The sequence below is a fragment of the Phalangium opilio genome, unplaced genomic scaffold, assembly GCF_054372755.1.
Source record: "Phalangium opilio isolate 3A_F unplaced genomic scaffold, DU_Popi_V2 ptg000031l_1, whole genome shotgun sequence".
NCBI lineage: Eukaryota > Metazoa > Arthropoda > Arachnida > Opiliones > Phalangiidae > Phalangium > Phalangium opilio.
The window spans coordinates 10,461,302-10,475,370 of NW_028324158.1; the positions used below are offsets into that span (position 1 = coordinate 10,461,302).

The following is a 14,069-nucleotide window of genomic DNA, read 5'->3' on the forward strand; positions in this document are numbered from 1 at the left end:
GAAACTAAAAGATGAAACGCTAGATATCTAAATTAATTATTAAGGTTCGTGTTAATTAAAATTTATAGATTTTAAGGCTTCATTTAGACACATAAATTAATTAGTCAAATCAAGAAATTAGGTTAACTTGAATGCCTATCTCAGTTGTGACGTCAGTACCTAGGTAAAACGTCACGGGCTTAGCTTTGGCAGTCGGTGGCCATATTTGCTATGGGAAAATAGCATGGGTGACGACCTAAAAAATGTCGCTTAATTGAAAGCCAGGTTGGGTGGAAAAATTACCATCTCTTCATATCAAACCATATTTAATTCATTTTATACAATTAAATTCAATATATCTCTTAGTTTAATAAAGACTAGTGTAGCCGAAAAATACGTTAAATAATCATCAATGAAATAAATTAGGCTTCAATTAACCTTTATCGAAATCTAAACTTAGTGGATCACCCCCTATTTACGGGTACAGAGAAATTGGGTCGGGTATAACACTAGGAACGATTAGAAAATTGGAAACAAGACTAAAAGACTTAATACAGCGAGCCAACGAAAATTAATTCGAAAATTTAATCCGCTTAAGTTTTAGACGTTCGTGGAATAAAGAGGAATATTAAGGAAAATTAGGAAAAGGGAGAAAATATAGGAGAGAGAAAGAGAGGGGGCGGAAAGATTGAGGAGGGGGAAACTTGTCTTTTGTTGCGGCTGGGTATTTTTCATGGTCCATTCGAAATAATAAGCCAACTGATGACGAAGTAAAACAAGAAGATTGGGTAGACAGCCAAGGTCTTTCGTCCTGGAGGCTGAGAATCGCCCAAGAAAGCCGTAGCGGCTGCGAACAAATCAATTTAGATATATATATATATATATTGTAACATGGTATACTCGTGTTATGTCGTAGGAAAAAAATACAGGGTGTTCTTGGCGAGACATTTTTGAGTCGAAAATATTCAGAACCATCCTTTGAAAGTTTTAATTAAGGTGTTATAGGGATAACCCCTTAAATATAATAAGTAATAAACTGAATAGTCAATTATATTTTATTTAAGGGGTCATATGTTAAACACAGCTCTAATCATAATGTTATAAAAATTAAATTTTCGACTCAAAATCGACCACTGTACTTCGGTGCTACCATCTTCCTTTTATACAGTGGAACACCCTGTATATAAATATTCTGTGAAGAATGATTTACTAATGGAGATATAATATTGGCCGTTTTCGATTATATATTATATATATGGTTTAATAAAAATTAAAGAATATAATAAAGTAAATAAAGCTTTATACATGAGCTAATGAACCACTGGTCTCGTTCTTAAATATAAAACTACACAAAAATATTTTAATTGGCCAATTTATTTTCAACCAATCAAATTCCGTCTTAATTATCTAATAAAATAAAATAAATTTTCAATTGTTAATTAATAAACTAAAAAGGCTATTTAAACTCAATTAAATATAATAAACAACCAATATTTTGTATCTCCACAATAAACCAACTTTTGAAGATAAATTCTTCTTCAATCAACTTTAACCAATTCTCAGAGATGAACAGATGAAAAAAATGTAACGACTGTCGTAGTGAATAAGCGATGATACAATAAACCAATTAAAACCATCATCAAAGCCAACAAGAAAAATACTAAAACCAATGCGAACTAAACCACCAAAACTTCAACAACATGAAAAATACCAAATCCAAATCTCAACAGAGTCTGCTGGTAATAAACAGGTCGGGATTTTCACAGAAAAAGAAGTTGGAATTGATCAAAAGAAACAGAACAGCGGGACCATAAAGGAAATTAACCAATTGGTGCGGAAAAACAAACCAAATACATGCAAAAAAGGAATAAAAGGGGAACTTTTAACTACTGACAATCCAATATACTACGAGGGAATTCAAGGATTTCTTGGGAAAGAAAATAAGAGAAGCGTGCTGTACTCTCTACACCCCTATTGTTCGAATGACGTGAGTATAAAGTTAACAACATTTAATTCAAACTGCTCTGCTATATACCCTGCCGAATTTCACTTTGATTAAAGTCAGGTGCATCTTATAAGCGTGTATAGCTTTAAAAGCCATTTAATCTTAAGGAGAAGATGGAAATGTAGGGGGTTAAATTTAATTTAAATAAATTATTTTCAAAATCGTGCAAAAACATAAGTAACCTATCGAATTATAAGTGAGTCTTAAATAAAACATGAAAATAATGGTGGTAGGATCAGACTCAAAATCGCATCGGCCATAGAACCATTTCAATATAGTTCGATCCCACCACCACACCCTGTATTTTATAGCCATAGCCTTTAAGTAGTAATCAACTATACCATAACCCAATAAAATTATCCATAAGTAAGGGTCCTCAAATTTTATTTAACTTTCATGCAGTATACTGCGACAACCCTGGTCCTGGTTATATCGTACACTTCTCGACTTCCTACGTACACCTTTTACACCCCACAAAACAAACCGGAAATACGTTTTCTTGTTACATCCCCAAGTCTCTCACCCACCCCTCCCCATTTACTCTGTTTCAATCTTCAATCCTTTAAAAAAGTACAATAGAAGTTCGGTTCGATCTGTTTCAAAATAAACCCTCTTTCCTCTGTTTTTTAAGAGCGTTTTTCTTTTTTTAAACTTTACTAAGCAAAGGAGAGTTTAGCTTAAAAAAAAATGGCCGTCGTCTAGCTAGCTAGCTTTGGGTACCGACTGTGGCGCCACCGTTCGTTCGTATATATAGGGGTCCCAAGGAACGGGCGTTAAAGAATTCAACCAAGCGTACGAGGCCCCGAAATTGCCCGTTCAAGCGAAAACGTTCTTCAGATAAAACCGCGCCTTAGAAAGAGGAAGAAAAAAATTCTCCAAAAGAATACAGGAGCTTTTTTGGCAGGGTTTTTTCTCTCTCCTACCAAAAAGAGGCGAGTTTTCCCCCAAAAATAGTCTAACATTCAAAAGTCAAACTAAGCAAACTCGGCATTTTGCTCTTATTAATAAGAAAGGGTTAGAATTTAGGGCGGGCGGGCAAATGGATGAAATACATAACTTGAAATAGAAAAATATGCTTTCTGTTCGAGAAGCTCATTGAATCAAACTCTAGTCAGAAAAACATGGCTCGATATCATAGTCTACAATAAGCGCCTCACAGCTTGTTTTTCCGATGGGTTTACTACCTGTTTTTGTCGACGTCACACAAGGGCGTTCAGTGCACGTACCAAAGAGATTGATTATGTAAAAGTAAGTGTGATCGGTTTTCCTCGCTGAACGCCGTCAACATGTCCTACCCTAGCGTTCTACACTTTCCTGAAATTCTATAAACATTCGCTTTCGCGTTATCTAAATTTGCATACCCTAATAATCATATTTCAGAGCTTTTGATATAAGACTTCTAAATATGGACTTCTACCCATTCTTTGGGTTACGAACTTCTGAAATACGATGTCTAAATAGTGGCTGCAGTTTTCATACAAACATTAAGGTAAGCTGAAATGGCTGTTCTTGTAATGTTTCAACTATACGAGAAGGGTAACAGACCTTTTTCATACTGTTAGGAATACATACATCTACTGGGAATCATAGTACAGGCCTTCAGTGCCACTGGCAGATTGATTGGAAACTATACTCTCATAGAGACTCTGTAACTTACGAAGGTTCGCAGAATCACCGTCAGATGGCTCGAGCGTTGCGCCATCTGCCGGTGATTGTTAGATCTTTTGTAAATAACCCAATATCTATGGGAGTATACTTTCCAGAAGGCCAATTACGAGACATGACGTATAATACTCAAGCCCGGCCCACAAAAACCCGCATAGAAATTAACATGGTATATAACGCTGCAAAGTGATTCCTAGTAGACATATGCATTCCGGATACTGTATATAAAGACTTTGCCTTTTCAATTTTTGGCGCGTTTAGGAAAAAAAAATTTTTTATATATTTTCCAGCTGATTTCAAAAGGGGTCCCGAGAGCGCCTTATGGTGTTGGGGCCCCCATAAAAGATAACGTTCAAAAATCGCACCCCGAGGCCTAGACGTCAGGCCTTTCTCTATCTATTGAAGCGCAAAAACCGCGAGCTCTTTAATTTTATGCAAATAGAAACAAAAAAAAAATCTCCCAAAATCTCAAAATCCGGGAAAAATTCTGAATCAAACCTTTGAAGGGCTAACCCTCTAAAAAAAGAAGAGAAGCGTTTTGTACGATTTTTTTGCGCTAGAGTTTCTTTGAATAAATTGAACCAAATGCGGTTTATTCTCTAAAGGGACGGTGAAAAAATTCAACTATTTCCCAATTATACAGGGTGATACTCCAAGAAGGGTGGTTAGAACACGAAGTATGGTAGGTTCTATGGGAAATTAATTTTGAGTCGAAAATATAATTTCTATTTCATTTTGCACCAAGAGTTCAATGATTAGAGTGTTTTACTAGTGACCCCTTTCAGCTTCATGCTCAAATTTAGGAGGTCTTCCCTAAAATACTCCAATCATAACCTGTAAACGCAAACCCTTAATGTAAAATGGCGTAGAAGTTAACATTTTCGACTCAAAATCGCCGCATAAACACTGTACTTCGGTTCCACTTTTGGAATACCCTGTGTTTCGAATTTCTTTCATAGGTTCAAGTTTAAAACCCCGAAAAACTGAATGAAAATATAACTTAATTGATGTGGAAGCTTTAAGCTTTAAAAACCTTTGGGTATGGTATAGCAAATAGAAAACTTTTCTGCTTAGGAAAGTCGCCTTTCACTAATTATTAAATATTTAAAAGTTAATTCATTCACTCCCTTACACCCAAACTTCAAAATCATTCGACTATATATTAATGCGTAATTAATTAATTAGCATTACAATAAAATCCTTAAAAATGTAGCTGTTAATATACAAAATTATGCACCAACCAAAGCAAATCCCAAATTAGTGCAGTGTGAAACGAAACATGTTTCGGGGAAATGCAAGGATTTTTAAACATAAAAGTTAACATGAAAAATGTGCGTGATTCGTGTGTGACTCTGAGAATTTTCGGTTACCAATTTGAGAGGTCAAAGGTTAAGTATAATAAATAAAATTTAGACTTACCGAAAGTTGCCCACGCAAATCCCAACATGGTGACGACGAATCGGATTATAAACAGCGCCAATGTTTGTTCCGAGGCAAGTAAAACAAGACGGCAGATGACTAAGGCAATACACGGTGCTAATAGGCAATATCCCAATACGCAAACGCTTTGAAAAAATGATCTAGAAAAATAAAAATAATCACAAAATAAAATAAATAAAGTAGTTGCGGTTAAATTGCAATATAAATTACAGATTTACAAATAATTAAATTTGAATCTAGTTTAGAAAATTTTTAAATTTGAATCTGGATTAAAAAGAAATAAAAATTTTCACCGATATCAGTTTTAAAAAAGAGAAGAAAAAAAAAACATTCCCATAAGACATCACGTAAGCTATCCGTTAATATAATTGGTTAAAAATAAATTCCATTACGTTTAACTGAAAAACATTTTTTTCTTTAAAATGGAATGGTTTGAGCTCGGGTTTCTTCTGCAGATTCAAAAGTAGTGCTTGGTTGGATTACTAATCTTAAAGTTCATAATAACGAAATTCTTTACTCCCGAGTCTTTAAAATCAACTCTAGGAGAGAGTGGTACACAGTGCTGAGAGAGTATAAATTTTCCCCCCAACTTTTTTCCATGTCACATGGTAAAAAAAAAAGTTTAAAATAAGATGAAATAGGTTTTCAGAAAACTCATTTAGCAGCATTAAGAGACGCTACATTAACTTTTTTGAAAAAAAAAAAAAGGAAAAGAAAAACGGGTGAAGGCATCTAGATATCCTTCAAGACTCCCTTATCCTTAAAACTCGGGGGGGAAATTTTTTTAAAAAAATATATATATTAAGTTAAATGCTTGTCTAGACTCTGACTATCGTCTAGTTGGTTGCACCATCTAGGGACTCAGGGAGTAGTAAGTTTTTAAATTATTTTTAAATTAAAAATTTGTGTACAGGGTTCAGGGTTCAGGGTTCAGGGTATTGCCCTACACGTGAAATTAATTACGGTAAATTATGGGGAAAACTGAACCGAACTGTGTATTAACCAAGGGTGATATGAGTCTATTGCCATTTCAATTATAATGACCGAGCTATATTGATCAACCTGTACATATAAAAATTTGTGTACAGGGTCTTGGTTGTTGCCCTACACAAGAATTACAGTAAATTACGGAGGAAACTGAACTGAGTCGAACTGCGTATTAACCAAGGGTGATATCAGCAATTGTCATTTCCCTCGTGATGGTAGACAAATGTCAAACACTATGTACATATAAAAATGTGTGTACAGGGTCTTCTTGGATGTATAGCACCAAACGTGAATTGTAGTAAATTATAGGGAAAATAATTAACTACTTGGGAATCAATCATAAACAAGGGGTGCAATTATCGAGCACCCTGTATATTTAAGGGTTTGAATCTGAAGATTGTATTGGTTAATATTGGTTGAAAAACATAAAACTGTGGTTCTAGACATAGAGGAGGGAAATGCTATCTAAGGAATTAAACTTTTCCCTTAATTTGACGCTCATCTTTGACTTTAATCGGAGTCGAGCAAGGAGAAAATTGCTTCTCATTTTTTGAAAAATTGCAAACGAATTAATCTTCAAAATATATATTTTTTTCAATTCCAGTTTCTTAACATTATTTTTTTGTTGGGAGGCATCATCAAAACGCTTGAATTGCTCCGAAATGAATTATATAAAGTAATTTTAACCAAAAGAAGTGTTTCTCGAAGGTTTCATATATATGTTTGTATTTTAATTCAAGTTGCAACACTCCGAGAAAATATTGCAGTAAAAGAATAAGCGTTCTGGGGCTTTCTAGATTTAACCCGATTTAAAAAAAATATTTACTTAAATGATATTTAATAATTAATTTAAGTTAATTTTGGTTATAAAACCTTGCCAGGGTTCCCATGGCGCTTAATGCACGAAAAAATAATAGGTATTACAGGTTCAAATATGATCAATTTATAGGTTCAAAGTTTCAAACTTATGTTAGTTTTATAAGTTTAAAATTTCGAATCATTGGATCCTGCAATATCTCTTCCGATACCCACAAAAAATATTAAATTAAATCATGCTTAAATATTAACACACTTACTACAAAATCAGATAGATGGTACTCAACTATACCTCCATCACTAGAAATACCTCTACACGTTGTAACTTATCATTATAATATTACAAAACCAAAAGAAGAAACTAGCTAAAAATACTCAAACTACGTGGCGAAACTATTAAGTAATTAAAATTAACCAAAATTAGGGTTAAATAAATCGAATAAATTACATTTTTTCCCATTTTTCGTTGACAAAATTGCAGAGCGTCTATCGCCGAAGTCGAACATTTTTAAGCCTAACTTCCGTCTTTAATTTACGGTTGCCTAGCAACCAGAAATGGATTGGTCAATCACGGCTCGCTGTAGTTGTATAGCGTAATAACAATAAGGTCAAGACCAGAATAATACGAGAATTTCTTTTTAAGGCGGGAATTTCGAACGTTTTAAAATGAGGAAAACATAATTTTAATTAATTTTGTTCTATAAATATGAGAAATTTTGATTTTTAATGGTTAAAAAATAGCTATCGAGTCTAAAATTTGATTTTAGTAACAATATTATCCAAGTTTTCCCAACTTATGGCAAACCTTGTTTTAAACAACATATCAAAAACATAGGATAAATTTAACGAATTATAGGTTTTTTATAAGAACATCTCTGAATTATAGGCATTTATAGGTACTTGGGGAGCCCTGCCTTGCCCCGGCCAAATTTCAAGTTTCATACCGTTTAATGGATGGGTTAACTCTTCTAAAATTTCTAAATAAGGTCAAACTTCCGAAAATTTAATTAAAAATAAATTTGGCTTTAATTTAAGAAACGTCGCGAGATCAAAGGGTTTTTTCCCATAAAATTCAAATGTTTTTCAATGAAACTAATCTAACGAATCTCCCGTCCCACTTGAGACAAAATTCAAGATGAAAACCCAATAAAAAAACCAAACCAGTTCAAGTCCCATTGTTTCGACATCACTTTTGAAAATAAACGACATCACACCCGACCCAAATCAAAAAAACCAAAACCCTGAGTGATCTTTTTTTTCTTTTTTTTCATTCGCAGGCACTTACATATTTCCTCCCAAGAGTTTGGAGTTCAAAGTGACGACCGCGGAACCACACCAAACAATGATAAACACTTCGGTGAACTGCGGTCCTCCAGAATTGACATTGTCGGCCGCTTCAGACGATCCTTGCAAAATCCTAGAAAACAAAATAAAAACATTTTATGGTCGTGTCGAAAACGGACTTTAAAAACAAAAAAAACCAGAAGAAAAGAAAAAAAATTCTGCCAGAGGAAGTAAAGAAATATTTTGTCGTTTTTCCAAGTGGAATCCTTTAGACTAGCATTTTCAATGCAAAAATACAGTAAAATGTTTCAGTCAAATATCACACATAGTTGCTTGACTTGAATGGTTAGGAAAGCACGCCGCCTATATTTATTTAAAACTTTCTGAACCATTTCCTAGGGTTATTTCTTGAACTATAGGGCTTATAAAGTTGCAAAAATTTCATGGTTTCTTGATTTGTTTGGAAACTATACTGTCTATATGGAGAATTGTAAATTTCTCTAAAGGAAATATAGGAAAATGTAGGAGTAAATTGATGAAAAATATAGGGGAGAAATTGGTGAAAAAATATAGGGAGAAATTGATGAAAAAATATAGGGAGAAATTGATGAAAAAATATAGGGAGAAATTGGTGAAAAAATATAGCGAGAAATTGGTGAAAAATATAGGGAGAAATTGGTGAAAAAATATAGGGGAGAAATTGGTGAAAAAATATAGGGGAGAAATTGGTGAAAAAATATAGGGGAGAAATTGGTGAAAAATATAGGGGAGAAATTGGTGAAAAATATAGGGAGAAATTGATGAAAAAATATAGGGAGAAATTGATGAAAAAATATAGGGAGAAATTGATGAAAAAATATAGGGGAGAAATTGGTGAAAAAATATAGGGAGAAATTGATGAAAAAATATAGGGAGAAATTGATGAAAAAATATAGGGAGAAATTGATGAAAAAATATAGGGGAGAAATTGGTGAAAAAATATAGGGAGAAATTGATGAAAAAATATAGGGAGAAATTGATGAAAAAATATAGGGGAGAAATTGGTGAAAAAATATAGGGAGAAATTGGTGAAAAAATATAGGGAGAAATTGGTGAAAAAATATAGGGAGAAATTGATGAAAAAATATAGGGGAGAAATTGGTGAAAAAATATAGGGAGAAATTGATGAAAAAATATAGGGAGAAATTGATGAAAAAATATAGGGGAGAAATTGGTGAAAAAATATAGGGAGAAATTGATGAAAAAATATAGGGAGAAATTGATGAAAAAATATAGGGAGAAATTGATGAAAAAATATAGGGGAGAAATTGGTGAAAAAATATAGGGAGAAATTGGTGAAAAAATATAGGGAGAAATTGGTGAAAAATATAGGGGAGAAATTGGTGAAAAATATAGGGGAGAAATTGGTGAAAAATATAGGGAGAAATTGATGAAAAAATATAGGGAGAAATTGATGAAAAAATATAGGGAGAAATTGGTGAAAAAATATAGGGAGAAATTGATGAAAAAATATAGGGGAGAAATTGGTGAAAAAATATAGGGAGAAATTGATGAAAAAATATAGGGAGAAATTGATGAAAAAATATAGGGAGAAATTGATGAAAAAATATAGGGGAGAAATTGGTGAAAAAATATAGGGAGAAATTGATGAAAAAATATAGGGAGAAATTGATGAAAAAATATAGGGAGAAATTGATGAAAAAATATAGGGGAGAAATTGGTGAAAAAATATAGGGAGAAATTGGTGAAAAAATATAGGGAGAAATTGGTGAAAAATATAGGGGAGAAATTGGTGAAAAATATAGGGGAGAAATTGGTGAAAAATATAGGGAGAAATTGGTGAAAATAAAGGAAGACATTGATGAAAAAATATAGGGAGAAACTGATGAAAAAATATAGGAGAATATAGGAATTATCATGAAACTATAGAAGAAAATAGAAAGGACTTAAAAATAAAGGAAACATTCTAAGAGTGGTCACCATGTAAGCTGAAAAAACATAGTGAAAATGAATTACACCAAGTATTTCTTAACCATTTCTTCAATGACTTCTGGTACAAGCCATCTCCCAAAGTTACCATATTTTTGCATTGAAGATGCAACCGATTTTTGGAGTACTAGACCTATCTAGATGTTGTTTTGTTGAAAAGTTCTTTCGCGAATCTTTTTTGTTTAGTAGCTCTCGCATTTTGCGAGTGAAGAATGGTAGATAGAGTGGGGGTGGTCCTCGAACGTGACTAGGATGTTGGAATATTTCTACTTACATTGCCAGAAAAACGCACAACATCAAAGGTCCCCATAGATCCCCTGCCACAAAGAAATAAAACAAAAAGAATGAATATATAGAGAAGTTTCAACTAAGAATGCAGTAATGTTAAAATCGTAAACCACTGTCCCAAAACAACACGTCTCTTAGCATCGGACAAGCTGCAAACTCTGAGTCGAAAAAGGGGTATAAAACAACAAAAAAGGGACCTTCCAGATATTTTCTTGTTCTTTATAACAAGCGTAGACATTTTCTCAGTATGTAAGTGACCGATTCGCGTTGTATGACTTAATAAGTGTAAAGCTATAAACTGTATATTTCTGGGACAAATCCCTACCAGGCTTTCTACTCCCCTTAGTACACATTGATTCAAATACCGCTCTGAATTCGACATAAATAAATAAATAATAAATTGTAACGGATGTTTTTGGCCTATTTTTGATCTACTATAAAAGAATTGAATAGATGATCCATAAACTTCACCGTGTTTTTCATAAAAAAGAATTTCTCTGTCATATATAGGAATAGATAAATGTTTCACACTTCATGAACAAACAATTTATAGTGTAATATAATATTTGGGTTATTGATTTCTATAGAAATCCCGTCTCCTAAGACAAAATTATACCTCAAATTAAATAATCAAATTCTCCCTCTATGGTTTCCCCATAAGAAAATTACCATCAAACGCTCACGTGCACGTGAAAACTGAAAAGCGCGGGAAATTCTAAGTGCACGTGGGAACTGAAAAGAGCGGGAAATGTTTCTCGCGCCAAATTTGAAGTAATTTACATCTAAAGTGCATGCTGGACATTTTTGTACACAATACATTTAATCAATTTCTTAAACATAATTAATTAAAAGAAACTTACAATCTTTAAGTAAGGCCGTCTTCTGTTTAGGATACAGAACGTGGAAGAATTTGGTCCCAACAGCTTTGAGATCACGCATCTAAAAAACGATAAAAAGAAACAACAAAAATAGTTAAGAAGAGAATTAAGTCAACGCTCCATGGAGCATAACATGGAAAAATCAAAAACGTAACCCTTTCTGCAGACTTTAAAGTAAAGATATTCATCTAAGATGTAGCTAAGAAAAGCCGGAATAGGTTTAAAGAAAAATTACCACAAATTGAATGGACCTTTCCAATATTAAACTGGGTCTAGCCCTACCACAGGTATAAGTTGTACTGTGCAGTTACCTTCGAAAAAGTGTATGGAAAAGGCACTAGCGATTACCATAGAAAACGTCCATCAAAAAGTAAAGGGGTTTTGGTGCTAACCAAACCTAGCACAGCCGATTTCTCACGAGAGAGAGAGAGTGGGGCTTTTGGGCTTTTTGCGCTTTTTCCGGCTTTAATATGAGATAAGAACAAAGGAATTATATAATGGCTTATAATTTATAGAGGAAATAACAACGTATAAAGGGTAACTTCCCAGCTACTCTAGCTTTTTGAGAAAATAAACGGCCGGTTAGGGAAAGAGCTAACTATATACGTCCACTATAGCACATTTTTGATGATAAAATTATTTTTATAAACAAGAGAGGTTTGTTTAAGGAGATGCTATAAATGTCTAGCTCGCTTTCAAAAGCTTGGTTTGTTTGTTTATTTGTTTATAATACCGGTGGAAAGGGTGTTAAATAAAAGCTCTATACAATCAATGAATCAATGTTGTCATAATAAAATGGATTTGAAAAAAATAAGCTAATATTTACACCTTTCTTTCGAAAAAGATATACACAAGTTGCTTCTGATAAGTCTGCCATAGATTAAGGGGGATGTTCTTTTGGAAATCGATTTTGACTCGAAAATGTCGTAACTTCTATCTCCATTTTGTTAGGCCTAATTAGGGACACTGTTTTCGAGTTATGATTTGATGGGGTGTTTTAGGGATGACCCTTATTAAATTAGAAATCATTGTCTAAATCAGTTTCTTAATTAAATTGAAGGGGTCATCCGTAAAATACTTCAATCGATCAATCTTAACTTGAAAACAGTGACCAGGACGGGAAAAAATGGAGATAGAAGTTACAATTTCGACTCCAAAATTTCTAAAGAACATCCTTATTTATATATGGCATACTTATCAAAAACACACTGTATATATATTACTGATTAATGTTTACCTGTTTGTTTGATTTTAAAGAGATAAAAAGTAATTCATTTCAAAACAAAAATTCTTTTAAAATCAATCGAAAAAACAAATAAACTACACCAAGTCCTAAAATAAAACAAATTATTGACTAGGCCTAGCTAGCTAGCTTTTCTGGGAACTCAACTGAATACGTAGAAAGTCAAAAACATTGAAATTCAAAAATAAAGTTGCCTGGGGACTAAAACCAACCAAATCTACGTTAGTAAAATCATAAGTTCATCACTAAGTTTGTCACTGGTTACAAACTGGAGCTTGTCATGAAGTGATTGAAGTAGGTCATAGATTCGAGGTGAAGCGACGCCTAGTGAGGCGCTGTCAAACTTGGGCTTAGTACAGGGGGAGATGGAAGTCCTGCAAAATTAACCACCGAGTGTAGGACTTCAATTCTCGCGTCCGTCGTTCTCCCTCGAACTAGCTCGAGCTGTAAGTCTCTAGCATACTTATGGAACATATCTTATAAACTTATGATAAATCCAAGTGAAGAGTATAGAAGTAATAGTGAAGCAACAGTAAGTTCAGGCTCTTTTTGAAGACCCCGTGGGCATCAACATCTCTCCTCCGTCATACAGGATTAAGGGAACAAATTCATCAAAATCGGTCGTCAACCCCTAATTGAATTGTCCAGGCGGAAATAAGATTTATAAACAGGCCCGATGTATAGGAAGTAGAAGGAAGTACGTACTACCACAACCCAACTTTTCCCCTTAAATTAACATTGAAAGCCTTGGGCTAGATGGCAAGTGGATTGCGTATATACGCATGCACCGGCCCATTTGGTTTCCCCTTCACTAGTTCAATTAAAGAAGACAAAAACCCCCTGTCGGACTATTTCCCGAGGTACCTAGTGAACTGAACTACCTATCCAATGTATTTTTGGCAATCCCCAAGACGACCATGGTACACTCCAGGGTAATCAAGCTTTAAGAGTTTATATTACCTTTTACTAAAAGAAACTGAATTAAGTTGCATTTTTTTTAAAAAAAAAAAAACAAAGTTAACTTTAAACTCAATTATTGCGCAATTAAAATGTTATTACGATGTTAAAAAGGTTATTTTAAACTTTTTCGTATCTTCGCTGGTACTATCATGGAATTAACAAAGGCTTTTGGGGAATTGAGTCCTCCAATGGCAGTATATTAGAGAAAATATTTACATTGTTCAACCTGTAAATTGCTACAATTTTCCAAACATTATAACTGTAGGTTTTTACAATATTATCAGCCTTTCATTTGAATTAAAATTAGTTAATATATGAGCTGGATTAGAGCTATTGTATCTGGCACCTGGATTATATCATAAGTTTATAAAATATGTTACATAAGTGTGACGTTACCTATACTTTGCAATGCTAGAGACTTACAGCTCGAGCTAGTTCGAGGGAGAACGACGGAAGCGAGAATTGAAGTCGTACACTCGGTGGTTAATTTTGCAGGACTTCCATCTATACCTATTTAGTCTGTACTAAGCCTTTG

The 14,069-nt window shown here is 33.6% G+C and overlaps 1 protein-coding gene across 6 annotated transcripts in view; it reads right to left on the minus strand.

Annotated features, from left to right (window-relative positions):
* Positions 1 to 288: 288 nt before the first annotated feature.
* LOC149690564 (protein YIPF6) overlaps positions 289 to 14,069 on the minus strand; it is a 100,547-nt gene continuing 86,766 nt past the window's right edge. For all 6 annotated transcript variants that reach the window (XM_089870135.1, XM_089870133.1, XM_089870134.1 and 3 more), the window contains 5 exons: positions 11,314 to 11,392; positions 10,440 to 10,482; positions 8,178 to 8,309; positions 5,069 to 5,229; positions 289 to 826 (listed from right to left, as the gene is read on the minus strand). In XM_089870135.1, coding sequence (XP_089726261.1) covers positions 711 to 826; positions 5,069 to 5,229; positions 8,178 to 8,309; positions 10,440 to 10,482; positions 11,314 to 11,392 — 531 coding nt within the window. In that variant the 3' untranslated portion in view covers positions 289 to 710. The remainder of the gene's footprint in view (positions 827 to 5,068; positions 5,230 to 8,177; positions 8,310 to 10,439; positions 10,483 to 11,313; positions 11,393 to 14,069) is intronic.